This window comes from Heterodontus francisci, chromosome 10, assembly GCF_036365525.1.
Source record: "Heterodontus francisci isolate sHetFra1 chromosome 10, sHetFra1.hap1, whole genome shotgun sequence".
In the NCBI taxonomy this organism is placed as follows: Eukaryota; Metazoa; Chordata; class Chondrichthyes; order Heterodontiformes; family Heterodontidae; genus Heterodontus; species Heterodontus francisci.
The window spans coordinates 102665418-102681819 of NC_090380.1; the positions used below are offsets into that span (position 1 = coordinate 102665418).

Sequence of the window (16402 nt, forward strand, 5' to 3'; positions counted from 1 at the left end):
AATAAAGAGGTATTCCTTGAAAAATTAATTGAACTGAAAGTTGATAAATCTCCTGGACCAGATGAGCTACATCCCACAGTATTGAAGGAGGTGGCTATAGAGATAGTGGATTAGTGTACATTAAATGATTTAGACGAAAATATAGACGGTATGATCAGTGAGTTCGCAGATGACATGAAAATTGGTGGGGTCATAAATAGTGAGGAGGAAAGCTTTAGATTACAGGATGATATAGGTGGGCTGGTAAGATGGGCAGAGCAGTGGTAAATGGAATTTAATCCTGAAAAGTGTGAGGTGATGCATTTTGGGAGGACTACCAAGCCATACAATGGATGGTAGGACCATAGGAAAAACAGAGGGTCAGAGGGAACTTGGTGTACTTGTCCATAGATCACTGAAGGCAGCAGCACAGGTAGATAACTTGGGTAGGAAGGCATATGGGATACTTACCTTTATTAGCCAAGGCACAGAATCTAACAGCAGGGAGGTTATGATGGAGCTGTACAAAATGCTAGTCAGGCCACAGCTGGATTACTGTGTACAGTTCTGGTCGCACACTATAGAAAGGATGTGATTGCACTGGAGAGGGTGCAGAGGAGATTCACCAGGATGTTGCCTGGGCTGGAGCATTTCAGCTATGAAGGGAGAATGGATAGGCCAGGGTTATTTGCCTTAGAGCAGAGAAGCCCGAAGGGGAACCTGATTGAGGTATACAAAATTATGAGGGGCATAGATAGGGTAGATAGGAATAAACTTTTTCCTTAGTAGAGGTGTCAATAACCAGGGAGCATAGATTTAAGGTAAGGGGTTAGAGAGGATTTGAGGGAATCTGGAACACACTGCCTGAAGGGGTGGTAGAGGCAGGAACCCTCAACATTAAAGTAGTATTTAGATGAGCACTTGAAACACCATAGCATACAAGGCTATGGGTCAAGTGCTGGAAAATGGGATTAGAATAGATAGGCTTGATGGCTGGCACGGACACGGTGGGCTGATGGGCCTGTTTCTGTGCTCTATGACTCTATGGATGGCTAGCTTTCAAAACTCTATAGATTCTGGAAGGGTTCCTGCAGACTGGAAAAGAGAAAATGTAACCCCACTGCTTAAAGGAGCGAGAGAGAAAATGGAGAACTACAGACCTTTTTAGTTTGACATCAGGGGTTGGGAAAATGTTAGCATCTATTATAAAGGATGAGATAACTGGACACTTGGAAAGTGATATGATTGAGCGGAGTCAACATGGATTTATGAAAGGGAAATCATGTTTGACAAAACTGTTGGAGGTTTTTGAAGATGTGGTGTATTTGGATTTTTAGAAGGCTTTTGATAAGGTCCCACACAGGTTAGTAAACAAAATTAGAGCACATGGGATTGGGGGTAATATACTGCTATGGATTGAGAATTGGTTAACAGACAGAAAGCAGACAGTAGGAATAAATGGGTAATTCTCAGGATGGCAGGCTGTTACTAGTGGGATAACGCAAGGATCAGTGCTTGGGCCATAGCTGTTCACAATCTATATAAATGATTTGGACGTGGGGACCAAATATAATATTTTCAAATTTGCTGATGAGACAAAACTAGGTGGGAATGCAAGTTGTGAGGAGGATTCAAGGAGGCTTCAAGGGCATTTGGACAGGCTAAGTGAATGGGCAAGAACATGGCAGATGGAATATAATGTGAATAAGTGTGAAGTGATCCACTTTGGTAGGAAAAAACAGAAAGGCAGAGTATTTCTTAAATGGAGAGAGGTTGGGAAGTGTTGATGTCAAGGGACCTGGGTGGCCTTGTTCATGAGTCACTAAAAGCTAGTATGCAGGAGCAGCAAGCAATTAGGAAGGCAAATGGTATGTTGGCCTTCATTGCAAAGGGATGTGAGTACTGGAGTAAAGATGTCTTGCTGCAATTGCAGAAAGCCTTGGTGAGACCACACCTGGCGAACTGTATGCATTTTGGGTCTCCTTATTTAAGTAACGACATACTTGCCTTAAAGGGAGTACAACAGAAGTTCACCAGACTAATCCCTGGAATAGCAGGATTGTCTTATGAGGAGAGAATGCAGAAACTGGGCCTGTATTCTCTAGTTTCTAAAAATGAGATGTGATCTCACTGAATTTACAAAATTCTTACAGGGCGTGACAGGGTAGATGTGGATAGGATGTTTCCTCTGGCTGGTGAGTTCAGATCTAGGGGACACGGTCTCAGAATAAGGTGCAAGCTATTTAAGATGAGGAGGAATTTCTTTACTCAGAGGGTGGTGAATCTGTGGAATTCTCTACCCTAGAGGGCTGTGGAAGCTCAATCATTGAGCATGTTCAAGACAGAAAGATAGATTTCTGGATACTAATGACAACAAGGGATATGGGGATAGTGGGGAAAAATGGCATAGAGGTAGATGATCAGCCATGATCTGTTTGAATGGCAGAGCAGGCTTGATGGGCTGAATGGCCTACTCCTGCTCCTATTTCCTATGATCCCAAGTCATCAGCATTATTTCAAGTGACACAAATGTACGGTATCATTTCTGTGTTGTACTTTGTTCAGAATTTTAATGGGTCCTGTGCACTAGACTTTAATTTATGCTAGTAAATACTGATCTCAATCCCTATGGCATGGTAGAGGGGACTAAAATCCTGAAACCCCACAGTCACAACAGGCATCCTTGAATTCCCTACCTAACACCACTGTGGGAGTACCATTAGAACTGAAGTGCTTCAAGGGGAAGGCCCACCACCAGCTATACAGGTCAACTGGAGATGGGGAATAGATAGATTTCCTAGCAAACACATCCTTAGAACAAATATTAAGGGCACAATCCTGTACCCAAGGGTAGCAGAAAATCAGGAAAAAAAATTCCTACAATTCTGTCTTGTATATTATATATATTTTAAAAGTATTCTAAAATGCGAGCAACCCCAGTTTTTCTTTCAAAAATTCTTTTTCTTTCTTGGGATGTGGGCACTGCCGGCAAGGACACCATTTATTACCCATCCCTAATTGCCATTGACCCGAGTGGCTTGCTAGGCCATTTCAAAGGGCAGTTAAGAGTCAACCACTTTGCTTTGGGTTTGGAGTCACATGTAGGTCAGAACAGGTAAGGAGGGTTGATTTCCTTCCCTAAAAGGAAATTAGTGAACCAGATGGTTTAAGACAATCGGTGATAGTTTCATGGCACCATTATCGAGACTAGCTTTCAATTCCAGATTTTAATTAATTGAATTTAAATTCCACAAGCTGCCATGGTGAAATTTGAACCCATGTCCCCAGGGCATTAGCCCAGGCCTCTGGATTACTAATCCAGTGACATTACCACTATGCCACCGTCTCCCCCTCACTGCCCAGCCCCAACTGCCTTGGAGAAGGTAAGTGTTGGTTAGTTGCAGTCTATGTGGTGTAGATGCACCCACAGTTATGTTAGGGAGTCCCAGGATTTTGATCCAGCGAGTGAAGGAACGGCAATATATTTCCAAGTAAGGACCGTGGTGTGAACTTGCAGGTGGTGTTTCCATGCATCTGTTGCCCTTGTCCTTCTAGGCAGTAGAGTTCACCGTTCTGGGAGGTGCTGTCAAAGGAGCCTTGGCAAGTTGCTGCAGTGCAACTTGTAGATGGTACATATTGCTGCTACGGTGCACCAGTGGTGCAGAGAGTGAATGTTTAAGGTGGTGGGATAGGGTGCCGATCAAGCAGGCTGCTTTATCCTGGATTATGTTGAGCTTCTTGTGTGCTGTTAGAGTGGCATTCATTAAAGCAAGTGAAGAGCGCCTCATGGATGTAGACACTAGAAAGGCTTTGGGCAGTAAGGTAGTGATTCATTCACTGCAGAATACCACAGTATTTATGAGGCTGGTCCAGTTAAGTTTTGGTCGATGGTGATCCCCAGAATGTTGATAGTAGGGGATTCGGTGATGTTAATGTCATTAGGTGTCATGGGGAGATACTTAGATTCTCTTTTCTTTTTTTGGAGATGGTCATTGCCTTCTTGCCGCTCTTGCTGTCTTTGCAGGCAGGGACTGCTTCATTACCAGAGGAGCTGCGAATGCAACTCAACAGCGCGCAATTGGTGACCATCATAATTCTGACCTTATGATCAAGGGAAGATCCTGGAGATGAAGCAGCTGAAGATGCTTGGGGCTTGGGTTTGAGGAACTCCCGCTACAATGTCCTGTGGCTGTGATGATTGGGGTCCAACGACCTCAACCATCTTCCCAAGTATAACTAGCCAGTGGAGAATTTTCCCCCTCGATACTCACTAACTTCAATTTTACTTGGCCTCCTTGATACCAGTCAAATGCTGCCTTGATGTCAAGGGCAGTCACTCTCTCTTCATGTCTGGCATTCAGCCCTTCTGCTCATGTTTGGACCAAGGATGAGGACTGGAGCTAAGTGGTCCTGGCAGAATCCAGAATCAGCAGTCAGCTGGTAACTGTTAAGTCCCACTTGATAGGACTGCCAATGACACCTTGCATCACTTTGCTGATAAATGATAGCCAGATTGGATTTCTCCTGCTTTTTGTGGGCAGGACATACCTGGACAATTTTCTACTTTGTCAGGTAGATTCCAGTGTTCTAGCTGTACTAGAACAGCTGGCTAGCGGCACGGCTAACCTGGCATACAGCCTTCAGCATTACAGCCAGGACGTTACGGGACCCATAGCTTTTTGCTGTATCCAGTGGGCTCAGCTATTTCTTGATGTCACATTGTGTGAACAAAATTGCCTGAAGACTGGCTTCTATGATGATAGGGGCCTCAGGAAGAGGCCAAGTTGGATCATCTATTTGACACTTCTGACCGAAGGTGGTAGCGAAAGCTTCAGCTTTGTCTTTTGCACTCATGTGTTGGGCTCTATCATCATTGAGGATGACGATGTTCATGGAGTCTTCTTCTTGTTCGCTGTTTAATTACCCACAAACATTCTACAACTGCAGAGCTTTGATCTGATCTGTTGGTTGTGGGATTGCTTAGCATGCAGCTTCTGCTGTTGAGCTACAACACAGGACGATATGCAAGCTGATCAAGTTGGGACCTCATTTTTACATATACCTGGTGGTGCTCCTGGCATGCTCTTCCTCAATCCTTATTGAACTATGGTTGGTCCCCTGGCTTGATGGTGATGGTACTGTGAGGGATATGCCAGGCCATGAGGTTGAAGTTTGTGGTGGAATACAATTATGCTGCCACTGATGACCCACAGCACCTCATGGATGTCCAGTTTTCAGCTGCTAGATCTATTCTGAATTTATATCCCATTTAGCACAGCAGTAATGCCAAACAATACAATGGTGTGTGCCCTCAGTGTGAAGATGGGACTTTATCTCCTCAAGGACTGTGCAGTGGCCACTTCTACCAATACTGTTATGGACAGATGCATCTGTGACAGGTAGATTAGTGATGAAGTCAAGTAGGTTTTTTCTCGTGTTGGCTCTTTCACCACCTGTCACAGGTCCAATCTGGCAACTATGTACTTCAGGACAGAGCCAGCTCGATCAGTAGTGGTAATACCAAGCCACTCATTGAAGTCCTCCACCTAGAGTACAAGCTATGCTTTTGCTGCCCTAAGCACATCTTCCAAATGGTGTTTAACATGGAGTAGCACTGATTCAATAGGGAGAGCGATAGCACGTTTCCGCACCCATGTTTGACCTAATGCCTTCAGACTTCATGGGGCCTGGAGTCAATGTTGAGGACTCCCAGGGCAACTCCCTTCCGACTGTCTACCACTGTGCCACCATTTCTGATGGGTCTGCCCTGCCAGTGGGACAGGACATACCCAGGGATGGTGATGGAGGAATCCAGGACGCTGGTTGAAAGGCATGATTCTGAGTATGAAGATGTCAGGCTGATGTGTGCCTAGTCTGTGGGGCAGCTCTCCAATTTTGGCACAAGTCCCTAAATGCTAGTAAGGAGGACTTTGCGAGGTTGACTGGGGTGAGTGTGCCTATATGTGTCCTGTTTTGTTTTTATTATAGTTGTGTGTAGTGGCTTGGTACAACTGAGTAGCTTGCTCGGCCATTTCAGAGGGCGACTGTAGGAAATAAAGGGTTAAACCTCTGCCATGTTTTATCTGTTGGATGAATCTATGTGAGTTATGGTCACATAAGATGCTATGTTTCAAATTAAATGATTTTAAGTGATGCTGCGGTTATGCTTGGGAATAGTTATACTTTGTATATATGTATATAAAAATTATAAACATAAGAACATAAAAAATAGGAGCAGGAGTCGGCCATTCAGCCCCTCATGCCTGACCCACCATTCAATAAGATCATGGCTGATCTGTCCCAGGTCTCAACTCCTCTTTCGGGCCTGCTCTGCATAACCCTCAACTCCGAGATTTCAAAAATCTATCTACCTCCTCCTTAAATACATTTAGTGACCTAGTCTCCACAACTCTGAGGTAGAGAATTCCGACATTCACCACCCTCAGAAGAAATTCCTTCACATCTCAGTTTTAAATGTGTGATTCCTTATTCTGTAACTATGTCCAAGTTCGAGATTCCCCCACTACTGGAAACACATTCTCAACATCTACCCTGTCAAGCCCCCTTAGAATCTATATGTTTCAATAAGATCACCCCTCATTCTTCTGAACTCCATGAATAAAGGCCAAACCTGTTTAGCCTTTCTTGATAAGACAACCCCTTCATCCCAGGAATCAACCTAGTGAACCTTTTCTGAACGGTCTCCAATGCTAGTATATCCTACCTTAAATACGGGGACCAAAACTGTACGCAGTACTCCAGGTGTGGCCTCACCAACACCCTGTACAATTGTAACAAGACTTCCCTATTTTTAAACTCTAACCCCCCTAGCAATAAAGGCCAAAATTCCATTTGCCTTCCTAATGACTTGCTGCACCTGCATGCTAACTTTTTGTTTTTCATGTACAAGAACACCCAGATACCTCTGTTTTTTGTAGTCTTTCTCCATCTAAATAATAATCTGCCTTTTTATTCTTCCTACCAAAGTGGATGACCACATTTTCCCACATTGAACTCCATCTGCCAAGTTTTTGTCCACTCACTTAACCTATCTATATCCCTTTGCAGATTGTGTGTTGTCATCGCAACATGCCTTCCCACCTATTTTTGTATCATCAGCAAATCTGGATATATTACACGCTGTCCCTTCCTCCAAGTCATTAATATAGATAGTAAATAGTTGAGGCCCTAGGACCGATCCTTGTGGCACCCCACTAGTTACAGCTTTCCAACCTGAAAAAGACCCAACAAGCACGACTCTCTGCCTTCTGTGTGTTAACCAATCCACAATCCATGCCAACACATTACCCCCAATACACTGAGCTCTTACTTTGTGCAATAACTTTTTAATGTGGCACCTTTTCGAACGCCTTCTGAAAATCCAAATACACTACATCTACCGGTTCCATCTCAACGTATTAGATTAGAATTAAGTTATGGACTTTGTGTTTAGAATCGTGTTGTTAAATGTGAAGTGCATATTTGTATACTGTAGTGGGGAGATGGTGGGAGACGGTGTTTACTGTAATAGCAGAAATTGCTTTGCTATAAGACCGGATGTCTTCATAACTGCCTATTCTACATTTCAGTTGAGACAAACTCAAGAGTCACAATAAGGAATAGATGTGTAAGCCCCATGAGATGGTAACACAATAAAAATATTCAGAGACTATTCAAGACTGGAATATTGATGGGGACAGCAAACATTTCCCTTTGTGTGATAATGACTTGGGCTCTCAAGCTGTCTGTAGAGACAACGTACAGAAAGTGAGGTCATACCTGACCAAAGGGTTAAGGTGGACTGGAACCCAATATGGAAGGAAGGAATCCTCGGAGGGGGCCATAATTGGCAGATGCTAGGACAACTCAGGGCACACCTATTCATGAAGAAACCAACCCACAGTGTACAGAACATCCTACAGTCAACAGAACACCTCAAGAAAGACGACAGCGCCACAGCAGCTCGGAAGGCAAGGAGCGAGGACACCCTACATTCTGCTGTATAGCTACTGCCGTTAGTTAAGTATTGTTTGTATATTCTTGCTGTACTTAATAAACTCTCTATCTTGATTAAGAAACCAGAGTTTGTACCTTGTGGGTAAAAAAATCTATTCAACATCCCACCTAAACACACAAAAATCTTACAGATTAAGTCAACCACATTACTGTGGTTCTAGAGTCAAACATATACCAGACTGGGTAAGGACAGCCGATTTCCTTCCCTAACGGATGTTAATGAAGCAGATTTTTTTAAAAAATGATGTTTCAGTAGTTTTATGGTCACCTTTAACGATTTTTATTTCAGATTTATTTAATTAGCTGAATTTAAAATCCTCAACTGCTGTGTTGGGATTTTAATTCATGATAACACAACCGAGAACCAGGCTGAATATCGATGGTCCAGAGGGGAAGTGAAAAAGAAAATAAGAGAAGCAGAGAGAGAGTATGAAGAGAGTCTGGCAGCTAATGTAAGAGAATCCAAAAGTTTTCTATAGGCATATAAATAATAAAACTGTGGTAAAAGGAGAAATGAGGCCGAATAGGGACCAAAAAGAGGATTTACGTGTGGAGGCAGGGGGCATGGCTAAGGTATTAAACGAATACTTTGCATCTGTCTTTACCAAGGAAGATGCTGCACAGGTAATGGTGAAAGCTGAAGTAATGGTGAAAGCTGAGGTAATTAATACACTTGAAGGGTTTAAAATTGCTAATGGGGAGGTATTGGATAGGCTGTCTATCCGGATAGGCCAGATGAGATGCATCCAAGGATACGGAGGGAAGTGAGAGTGGAAATTACAGAGGCACTGGCCATAATTTTCCAGTCTTCCTTAGAATCAGGAGTGGTGCCAGAGGACTGGAGAATTGCAAATGTTACATCCTTGTTAAAAAAAGGGTGTAAAAATAAGCCCAGCATCCACAGTTGCAGGGAAGTTTCTTGAAACAATAATTGAGGACAAAATTAAGAGTCACTTGAACAAATGCAGGTTAATTAAGGAAAGCCAGCATGGATTTATTAAGGGTAAATCGTGTTTAGCTAACTTGCTGGAGCTTTTGTTGAAATTCCAAAAGGCATTTGATAAAATTTGATTTGAGAAATGTGAGCAAAGTCATAGCTCATGGAATTAAAGGGACAGTAGCATCACGGATACGAAATTGACTGAGTGACAGGAAACACTGCAGTGGTTAAAGGATGTTTTTCAGGCTGGAGGAGGGCTTGTAGTGGAGTTCCCCCGGGATCGGTGTTAGGACCCTTGCTTTTCCAGATATATATTAATGAATAGACCTTGGTGCAAAAGGGTACAATTTCAAAATGTGCAGATATGAAATGAAACTTGGAAGCATTATGAACTGTGAGGATAGTGTAGAACTTCAAAAAGGACACAGACTGGTTGGTCGAATGGGTGGATCAGTGGGAAATATAGTGCAGAGAAGTGTGAACTGATTAATTTTGGTAGAAAGAACACAGAGACAAAATATAAAATAAAGGGTATAATTCTAAAGGAGGTACATGAGCAGAGGGACCTGGGTGTATATATGCATAAGTCATTGAAGGTGGCAGGACAGGTTTAAAGAACAGTTAATAAAGCATACAAAATCCTAGGCTTTTTTGCTAAAGGTAGAGAGTACAAAGCCAAGAAAGTTATGTTAAAGTTGCATAAAACACTGGTTTGTCCTCTACAGTAGTATTGTGTCCTGTTCTGGACGCCACACTTTAGGAAAGATGTGAAGGCATTAGAGAGTGCAAAGATTCATGAGAATGGTTCCCGGGATGAGGAACTTCAGTTAGGTGGACAGATTGGAGAAGCTGAGACCGTTTCCCTTGAAGAGGAGAAGGTTGAGAGGTGATTTGATAGAGGTATTAAATATCATGAGGGGTCTGGACAGAGTAGATAGGGGAAAACTGCTCCCACTGGTGGAATTATCAAGAACAAGACGGCACAGATTTAGGGAATTTGGCAAATGAAGCAACGGAGTAGTGAGGAAAAACTTTTTCACGCAATGAGTTGTTAGGGTCTAGAATGAACTCCGAGTGTGTGGTGGAGGCAGGTTCAATCAAGGCATTCAAGATGGAATTGATTATTACCTGAAAAGGAAGAACGTGCAGGGCTACAGGGAGAAGGCAAGGGAGTGGCACTAGGTGAATTGCTCCTTCAGCGAGCCAGCGCAGACACGATGGGCTGAATGGCCTCCTTCTGTGCTGTAACAATTCTGTGATTCATTGACTCTGGATCAGTATTCCAGACCTCTGGATTACTCGTCCAGTAACACAACCACTATGATATCATAGTTAGTACTGAAAAGAGATCAAGGGATTGTCCAGCAAGTTGATATTCTGAATGATATGCATAGGGGGCTCTCCCATCCCACAGTAAACCCAGACACTGCAAAGGCTTTTAATGCTGCTGAGCCATTGCTCCATGATCTCCTTACAAGGGGTTAAGGATTTTATCCTCTACCTTATTTCCCTAAATTCTGACCTCCTATAGTTTGAGAAATTTTGATGCTGTGAGAAAGAAGACATTTTTACCTCACCTTGTGAAGTACAACAGCTTTGGAAAAGAAACATTCTAGCTGTCACATTGTGTACTCTTTTTTTGGTGTGTACATTTCATTTACATTAAACCAGGGACTTTCATTGATTCAATGACTAGTTTGAATGCATCATATTACAACTCCGTCCTCATAACACCATTTTTGATGGCATTAGTATTGGATTTCATTGTTATTCGTGATTCTTTATTAGTCAAAGTGAAAATGGGAAATAAGTTTTAAGTTTCACCCCCAAATATCAAGGCTGGCAGGTGATCTACAAGTATACTGCACTGTATAATATAGATGTTTGTTTTTAATGTCAACACCTTTACATCTGCCTCAGTCATGAGACATTAGTAACACTATTTTTGTAGCCAGAACAAGGAGTACAAAGAGTTTTTTTTAAAAAAAGTATGAAAAAAAAAGAGAATTGTCGTACTAACTCCACGCTCCTGTTTAAGGATTAATTTCCCAGGCAGTATTATAATTCCATAATGGCATATCTATCTGGATGGTTCCCACTACTAAACTTCAGAAAAAGTAAATATTCAAAGCAGAACCACAATATTCCTAACTCTATTTACTCCAATTACGGCATACAACTTTGACAGATTACTATATACATTTTTGGAAAAGGAACTTGGGCGAATGGCTATAGTCTAATATTCAGAGCATCAAAGTAGAATGGAGGAGGACAAATAGTGAGATTAAAAAATGGTTAAATACCTAAAAACATTGATCTTAAAAGCATGCAAAAATTATAGAGAGCAGGCACTACTGAAGGAGGCAAAAAATTCAATGTTAAGGGAAAGAATTAAGTAGTAGGACTGATTCAACACCGAGACGACTTGGGAGAAAAGCTAATTTAGAACAGTACATCTGAAGATGAGGAGCAACAAGAAAAAAAACGAGTTGAACGACTGCGCACTTAATGAAAAGACTCCAGCATTACAATGAATTGTTGCTTCACAAAAAAAAATGGCTTGATATAATGAACAGTTGTGATATGAAATTTTCTTCCCAGAATATTTGAATTAAATATTGTCCACATACAATAACCAACTTCCCCTATTTTTTCCAGAAAAAAATGAAATAGTAGACACCTATTTTTTAAAAAAGCAATGATATAATTTAACCCAAATTTGCTTTCATTGTGACAAAGAATGCTCAAGGCAATAATTAAATGGTATGACTGAGAAATTTCCAAGGTAACTCATACGCAATTGCCACTGGAGAAGCATGATCGTCACTCATGAGTCATCAAGGTTACCAAATTTAGGAACAATATCTGATAGCTGAAAATTCCACACCTTTTATTCACATGACATCTACATAGTTCAAAACAGGAGTGACCAAGTTACATTTGTTACTTCATGCAGCTGGAATACAATTTCCTGAACCTAATCAGAGCGCGGGCAGGTCTGCTGAATACAGAGAGTGTGATGGTGAGGGTGGTGCGATGGGGGCATCATAACCATGCTGCCTCACTCTGACATTTTAAGTAGACTTTTGGATAGCAAGTAGAATCAGAACCCTGATTGATTTTCACCATCTCATGTCTAAAGCGTCATCTATAGCTCAGTGAAAGCACCCTTAACTCCACTGCATTTGAAATTAGCTAACTCAATGACGGCAAAGCCCAGCACGAATGCGAGACAAGGCTGACGCATTTGCAAACACTTTCAGCCAGAAGTGCCGAGTGGATGATCCGTCTCAGCCTCCTCCTGAGGTTCCAACCTTCACAGATACCAGTCTTCAGCCAATTCAATTCACTTCACGCTGTATCAAGAAACGACTGAGTGCAGTGAATACAGCAAAGGCTATGGGCCTCAACAACATCTCAGCTGTAGTGATCCAGAACTAGACATGCCTCTAGACAAGTTATTCCAGTACAACTACACTGGCAGCTACTCGACAAAATGGAAAATTGTCCTGTCCACAAAAAGCAGGAAAAATCCAATCGACCAATTACCGCCCTATCAGTCTACTGTCAATCATAGGCGAAGTGATGGAAGGTGCCAACAGCGCTATCAAACAGCACTTAATCACCAATAATCTGCACATGGATGCTCAATATGGGTTCCGCCATGACAACATGGCCCAGTCCTGGTCCAAATATGGACAAAGGAGCTGAATTCCAGGAGGTGAGGAGAGAGCGACAACCCTTGACATCAAGGCAGCATTTCGCCAAGTACAGCATCAAGGTGCACAAAATTGAAGTCAATGGAACTCTGGGATAAATTATCCACTGGTTGGAGTCATACCTAGCAGAAAGGTGGTTGCAGTTGTTAGAGATTAATCATCTCAGCCCTAGGACATCGCTGCAGCAGTTTCTCAGGTAGTGTCCTAGGCCCAATCATCTTCAGCTGCTTCATCAATGACCTCCCTCCAGCATAAGGTCAGAAGTGGGGATGTTCGCTGATGATTGCAGTGTTCCATTCACAATCTCAGATAATGAAGTAGTCGTGCCTATATGCAGCAAAAACTGGAGTCATCTAGGTTTGGGTTTGAGTGGCAAGTAACACTGGTGCCACACAAGTGCCAGGCAATGATCATCACCAAGAAAGAAAGTCTAATCACTTCCCTTTGACATTCAATGACATTATCATCAAATCCCCCACCATTAATGTACTGGAGGTCACCACTGAGCAGAAAAATAACTGGACTGGCCACATGAATACTGTGGGTACAAAAGCAGGTCAGAGGCTGTGAATTCTTTGGTGATTGACTCACCATCTGTTTGTCCAAAGTATTTCCACCACCTACAAGGCAGAAGTGTTGTGGAATACTCTCCACTTGCCAGGATGAGTGCAGCTCCAACACTTAAGCATGACACCATCCAGGACAAAGCAGTCTGCTTGATTGGCATCCCATCCACCACCTTAAACATTCACTCCCTCCATCACCAGTGTGTACCATCTACAAGATGCATTGCAGCAACTCACCAAGGCTTCTTTGACAGCATCTCCAAAACCCATGACCTCTAGCACCTAGAAGAGGGAGGGCAGCAGACACATGGGAACATCACTTCCAAGTCCATCCTGACTTGGAAAGACACAACCGTTCCTTTATCGTACTGTGGCCAAATCCTGGAACTGTTTATCTAACAGCACTCTGGGAGTACCTTCACCACATGGACAAGAATGCAGCTCACCACCACTCGCTGAACAGCATTTAGGGATGAGCAGCGACACCCTCATTCCATAAATGAATAAAAATAGAAACAAACTTAGAACTTTCTTAGTCAAATGGCTGAGTCACACTTGGCTGTATATTTAGCAATTACGACACAAAAAGCTGAAACTAAACATTAAATTTAATCAGTTCATGAAAACTAGCTTAACAGGTTCTTTCATGCCTTTATCAATACTCCCTCTCCCTAAAAGTTTGCACTGTTACCAAAAAGACCAAAGTGTAATATATACATACATTTCTTTTTTAAAAAAAATTGTACTCTAAGCAGCAGGAGCTAAGTAGTTTAGGGTGCAGAGACAGCCAGAGTTTAGGGACAACAACTTGAACTTAGTTTTCATGTTTTTAACATCGTAAAACATCCCAAGGAGCTTCACAGGAGTTTTAGCAGCGAAGTCGGACAAACGACAAAGAGATATTAGGACCTGACTAAAAGCTTGATTAAAGGGGCAAGTTTTAAGGAGCATCGTAAAGAGAGAGGTAGAGATGAGCAGAATTTAGGGAGGAACTTTCAGGTACAACTAATCATAGAATGCTACAGAACAGAAATAGGCCATTTTGTCTATTAAGCTTGTGCTGGTGTGGATCTCTCTCCCAACGACACATGAACCATCTACTTAATCTAACCCAATTCTCTTGATCACTCCCCATACTGTTTAATATTCCTCTTGTTCAAGAAATATTTTAAAGGAATTTTGAACTCTGCTTCAACAACAGTTTATGTTCGTATGGCAGAGAACTCTACTTTCTAACTGAGAGAGATTGTTATTCTCTGACCTCTCCTTCAATTCTGTGATCACCTTAAATGTGTGCCCTCTTGTTACAATTTCATTGACTTGTGGAGACAATGTATCACTATATACCTTATCATAATCCATTACAAAATCTTGAACACCTCCATCCATCATGTTGCTCCTTACTTCTTAACCCATGTAAAAAGACTCAACTTCTCAAGTTTCTACATAATTGGAATCCTTCATTCCTGGTAACTTCCTACTGAATCTACAGTGCATCTTCTCATTACACACAATATACAGCCCAAACAGCCCATGCCAGCATTTATACTCCACTTGAGCTCCTCCCATCTTTCCTCATCTAAATCTATCATTGTAATCCTCTACTCCCTTCTCCCTTATACGCTCATCTAACTTCTCCATAAATGCACCTATACTATTTGTTTCAAACATTGTCTTTTTAAGCATGTTCATAATGAGTTTCCCATCATTGTACACAACACTCCAAACTACAGCACACCTAAACCCCTGTAGTTGGAGTGGCACAGATGGAACAAACAGTGCACTAGAGTCAGAACAGCAGAGGTTGTACACGAGAAAAGATTGTAGAGGTGGGGTAGGGCAAGACCCATAGAAAGATCTGAAGATCAGGATTTTGATGTCAGTATGTTATGGGACAGTGCACATTTAGACTTCACAACATAGGGTACTAGTTAGCAATTAGAAGCAAGAATCTTGGCTGATCTTCCCCAGCCTCGGATATCACCTTTGATCAGATGGTCACACTCATGCCTCTAAGTTACAAGATTGTGGGTTCAAACCCCATCTATAAAGACCTGAACACTTAATCTATGCCAGTAATTCAGTGCAGTACTGAAAGAGTGCTGCACTCTCACAGGCACCATCTTTCAAATGAGATGTTAAGCCAAGACCCTATCTGCCTTCTCCTGCAGACATAAAATATCCCATGGGACTGTTGTAAGAGGTGGGGAATTCTGCTGGGTGTGCAGGCCAACATTTCTCCCTCAGTCAACATCATTAAAGGTACACGAGCTGCTCATTTATCTCACTCAGCTGTTTGTGGGACCAAGTTAGCAGCCACATTTCCCTACATTACAAAACGGTGGCTGTCCCCAAAACTGTAAAATGCAATCCTTGTTCAACAAGAACTGCTTTTAAAACTGACATTTTCAAAGGAGGACAGGTTACAAAATTATTCAAGAACGGAGCTTCGTCTGGGATAGGAAACAGAGCAAGAAACAACAGAGATAAGGGAGTGGCACCAATCTGACAGCTCTTTCAAAGAATCAGCCCAGTCACGATGCACCGAATAAGCTCCGTCTGTGCTGTCTCATTCTCTGATTTGGAGGGAGGCAGAAGCAGAAAAACAGGGGAGAGGGGGGGACGGCGGCTACACCTCAGATAGGGTAGGCCCACTGCCTCAGCAGGCCAATACTGTTGTTCTGTTAGGCTTTCCGCGGCCGGGACAAGTTTCATTGAGTGCAGACAGACACATATATCCCGGTCCCTGCTGACATCAGAGGGGTGAGGGAACTGAGGGAAGACGGGAAAGTGTGGCGATCAAAGCCCCTGTTGCCTCTCCGCCAGGAATTCCATTCCCCCACTCACCTCTTATTCTCTCTCTCTCTCAGCCCCACATGCAGCCACCACCTTGAATCTCAACCGCCGACTAACTAACAAACTCAAGATCCCACCACGCGTCACTTCCGGCCCCACAAAAAAACATGCGCCCCACTTTTGTGACGTCATCCAGTCCCACGGCTGCGGCGCGTGATTGATCCTGAGACGTCCCCTATTGTGACGTCATCCGTTCCCACGGCTGCGGCGCGTGCGATTGATCCTGAGCCGCCCCCTCTTGTGACGCCATCCCTTCCCACGGTGGTGGCGCGCGTCATTCGTCCCGAGACGCCAACAACAAAAGCAAAATGCCGCGGCTGCTGGAA

General features: G+C 42.8%; 2 protein-coding genes across 6 annotated transcripts in view; one reads left to right on the plus strand and one right to left on the minus strand.

Annotated features, from left to right (window-relative positions):
* The window catches only part of vps26c (VPS26 endosomal protein sorting factor C), a 191169-nt gene extending 183582 nt beyond the window's left edge, over nt 1–7587 (plus strand). The window contains exon 9 of the mRNA XM_068041198.1: nt 7569–7587. Within this exon, the coding sequence (XP_067897299.1) occupies nt 7569–7572 (4 nt within the window). The 3' untranslated portion in view covers nt 7573–7587. The remainder of the gene's footprint in view (nt 1–7568) is intronic.
* ttc3 (tetratricopeptide repeat domain 3) overlaps nt 1–16171 on the minus strand; it is a 170163-nt gene extending 153992 nt beyond the window's left edge. For all 5 annotated transcript variants that reach the window (XR_010975885.1, XR_010975886.1, XM_068041194.1 and 2 more), the window contains exon 1: nt 16068–16171. The gene's annotated coding sequence lies outside the window, so the exon portion shown is untranslated. The remainder of the gene's footprint in view (nt 1–16067) is intronic.
* Nucleotides 16172–16402: the final 231 nt, after the last annotated feature.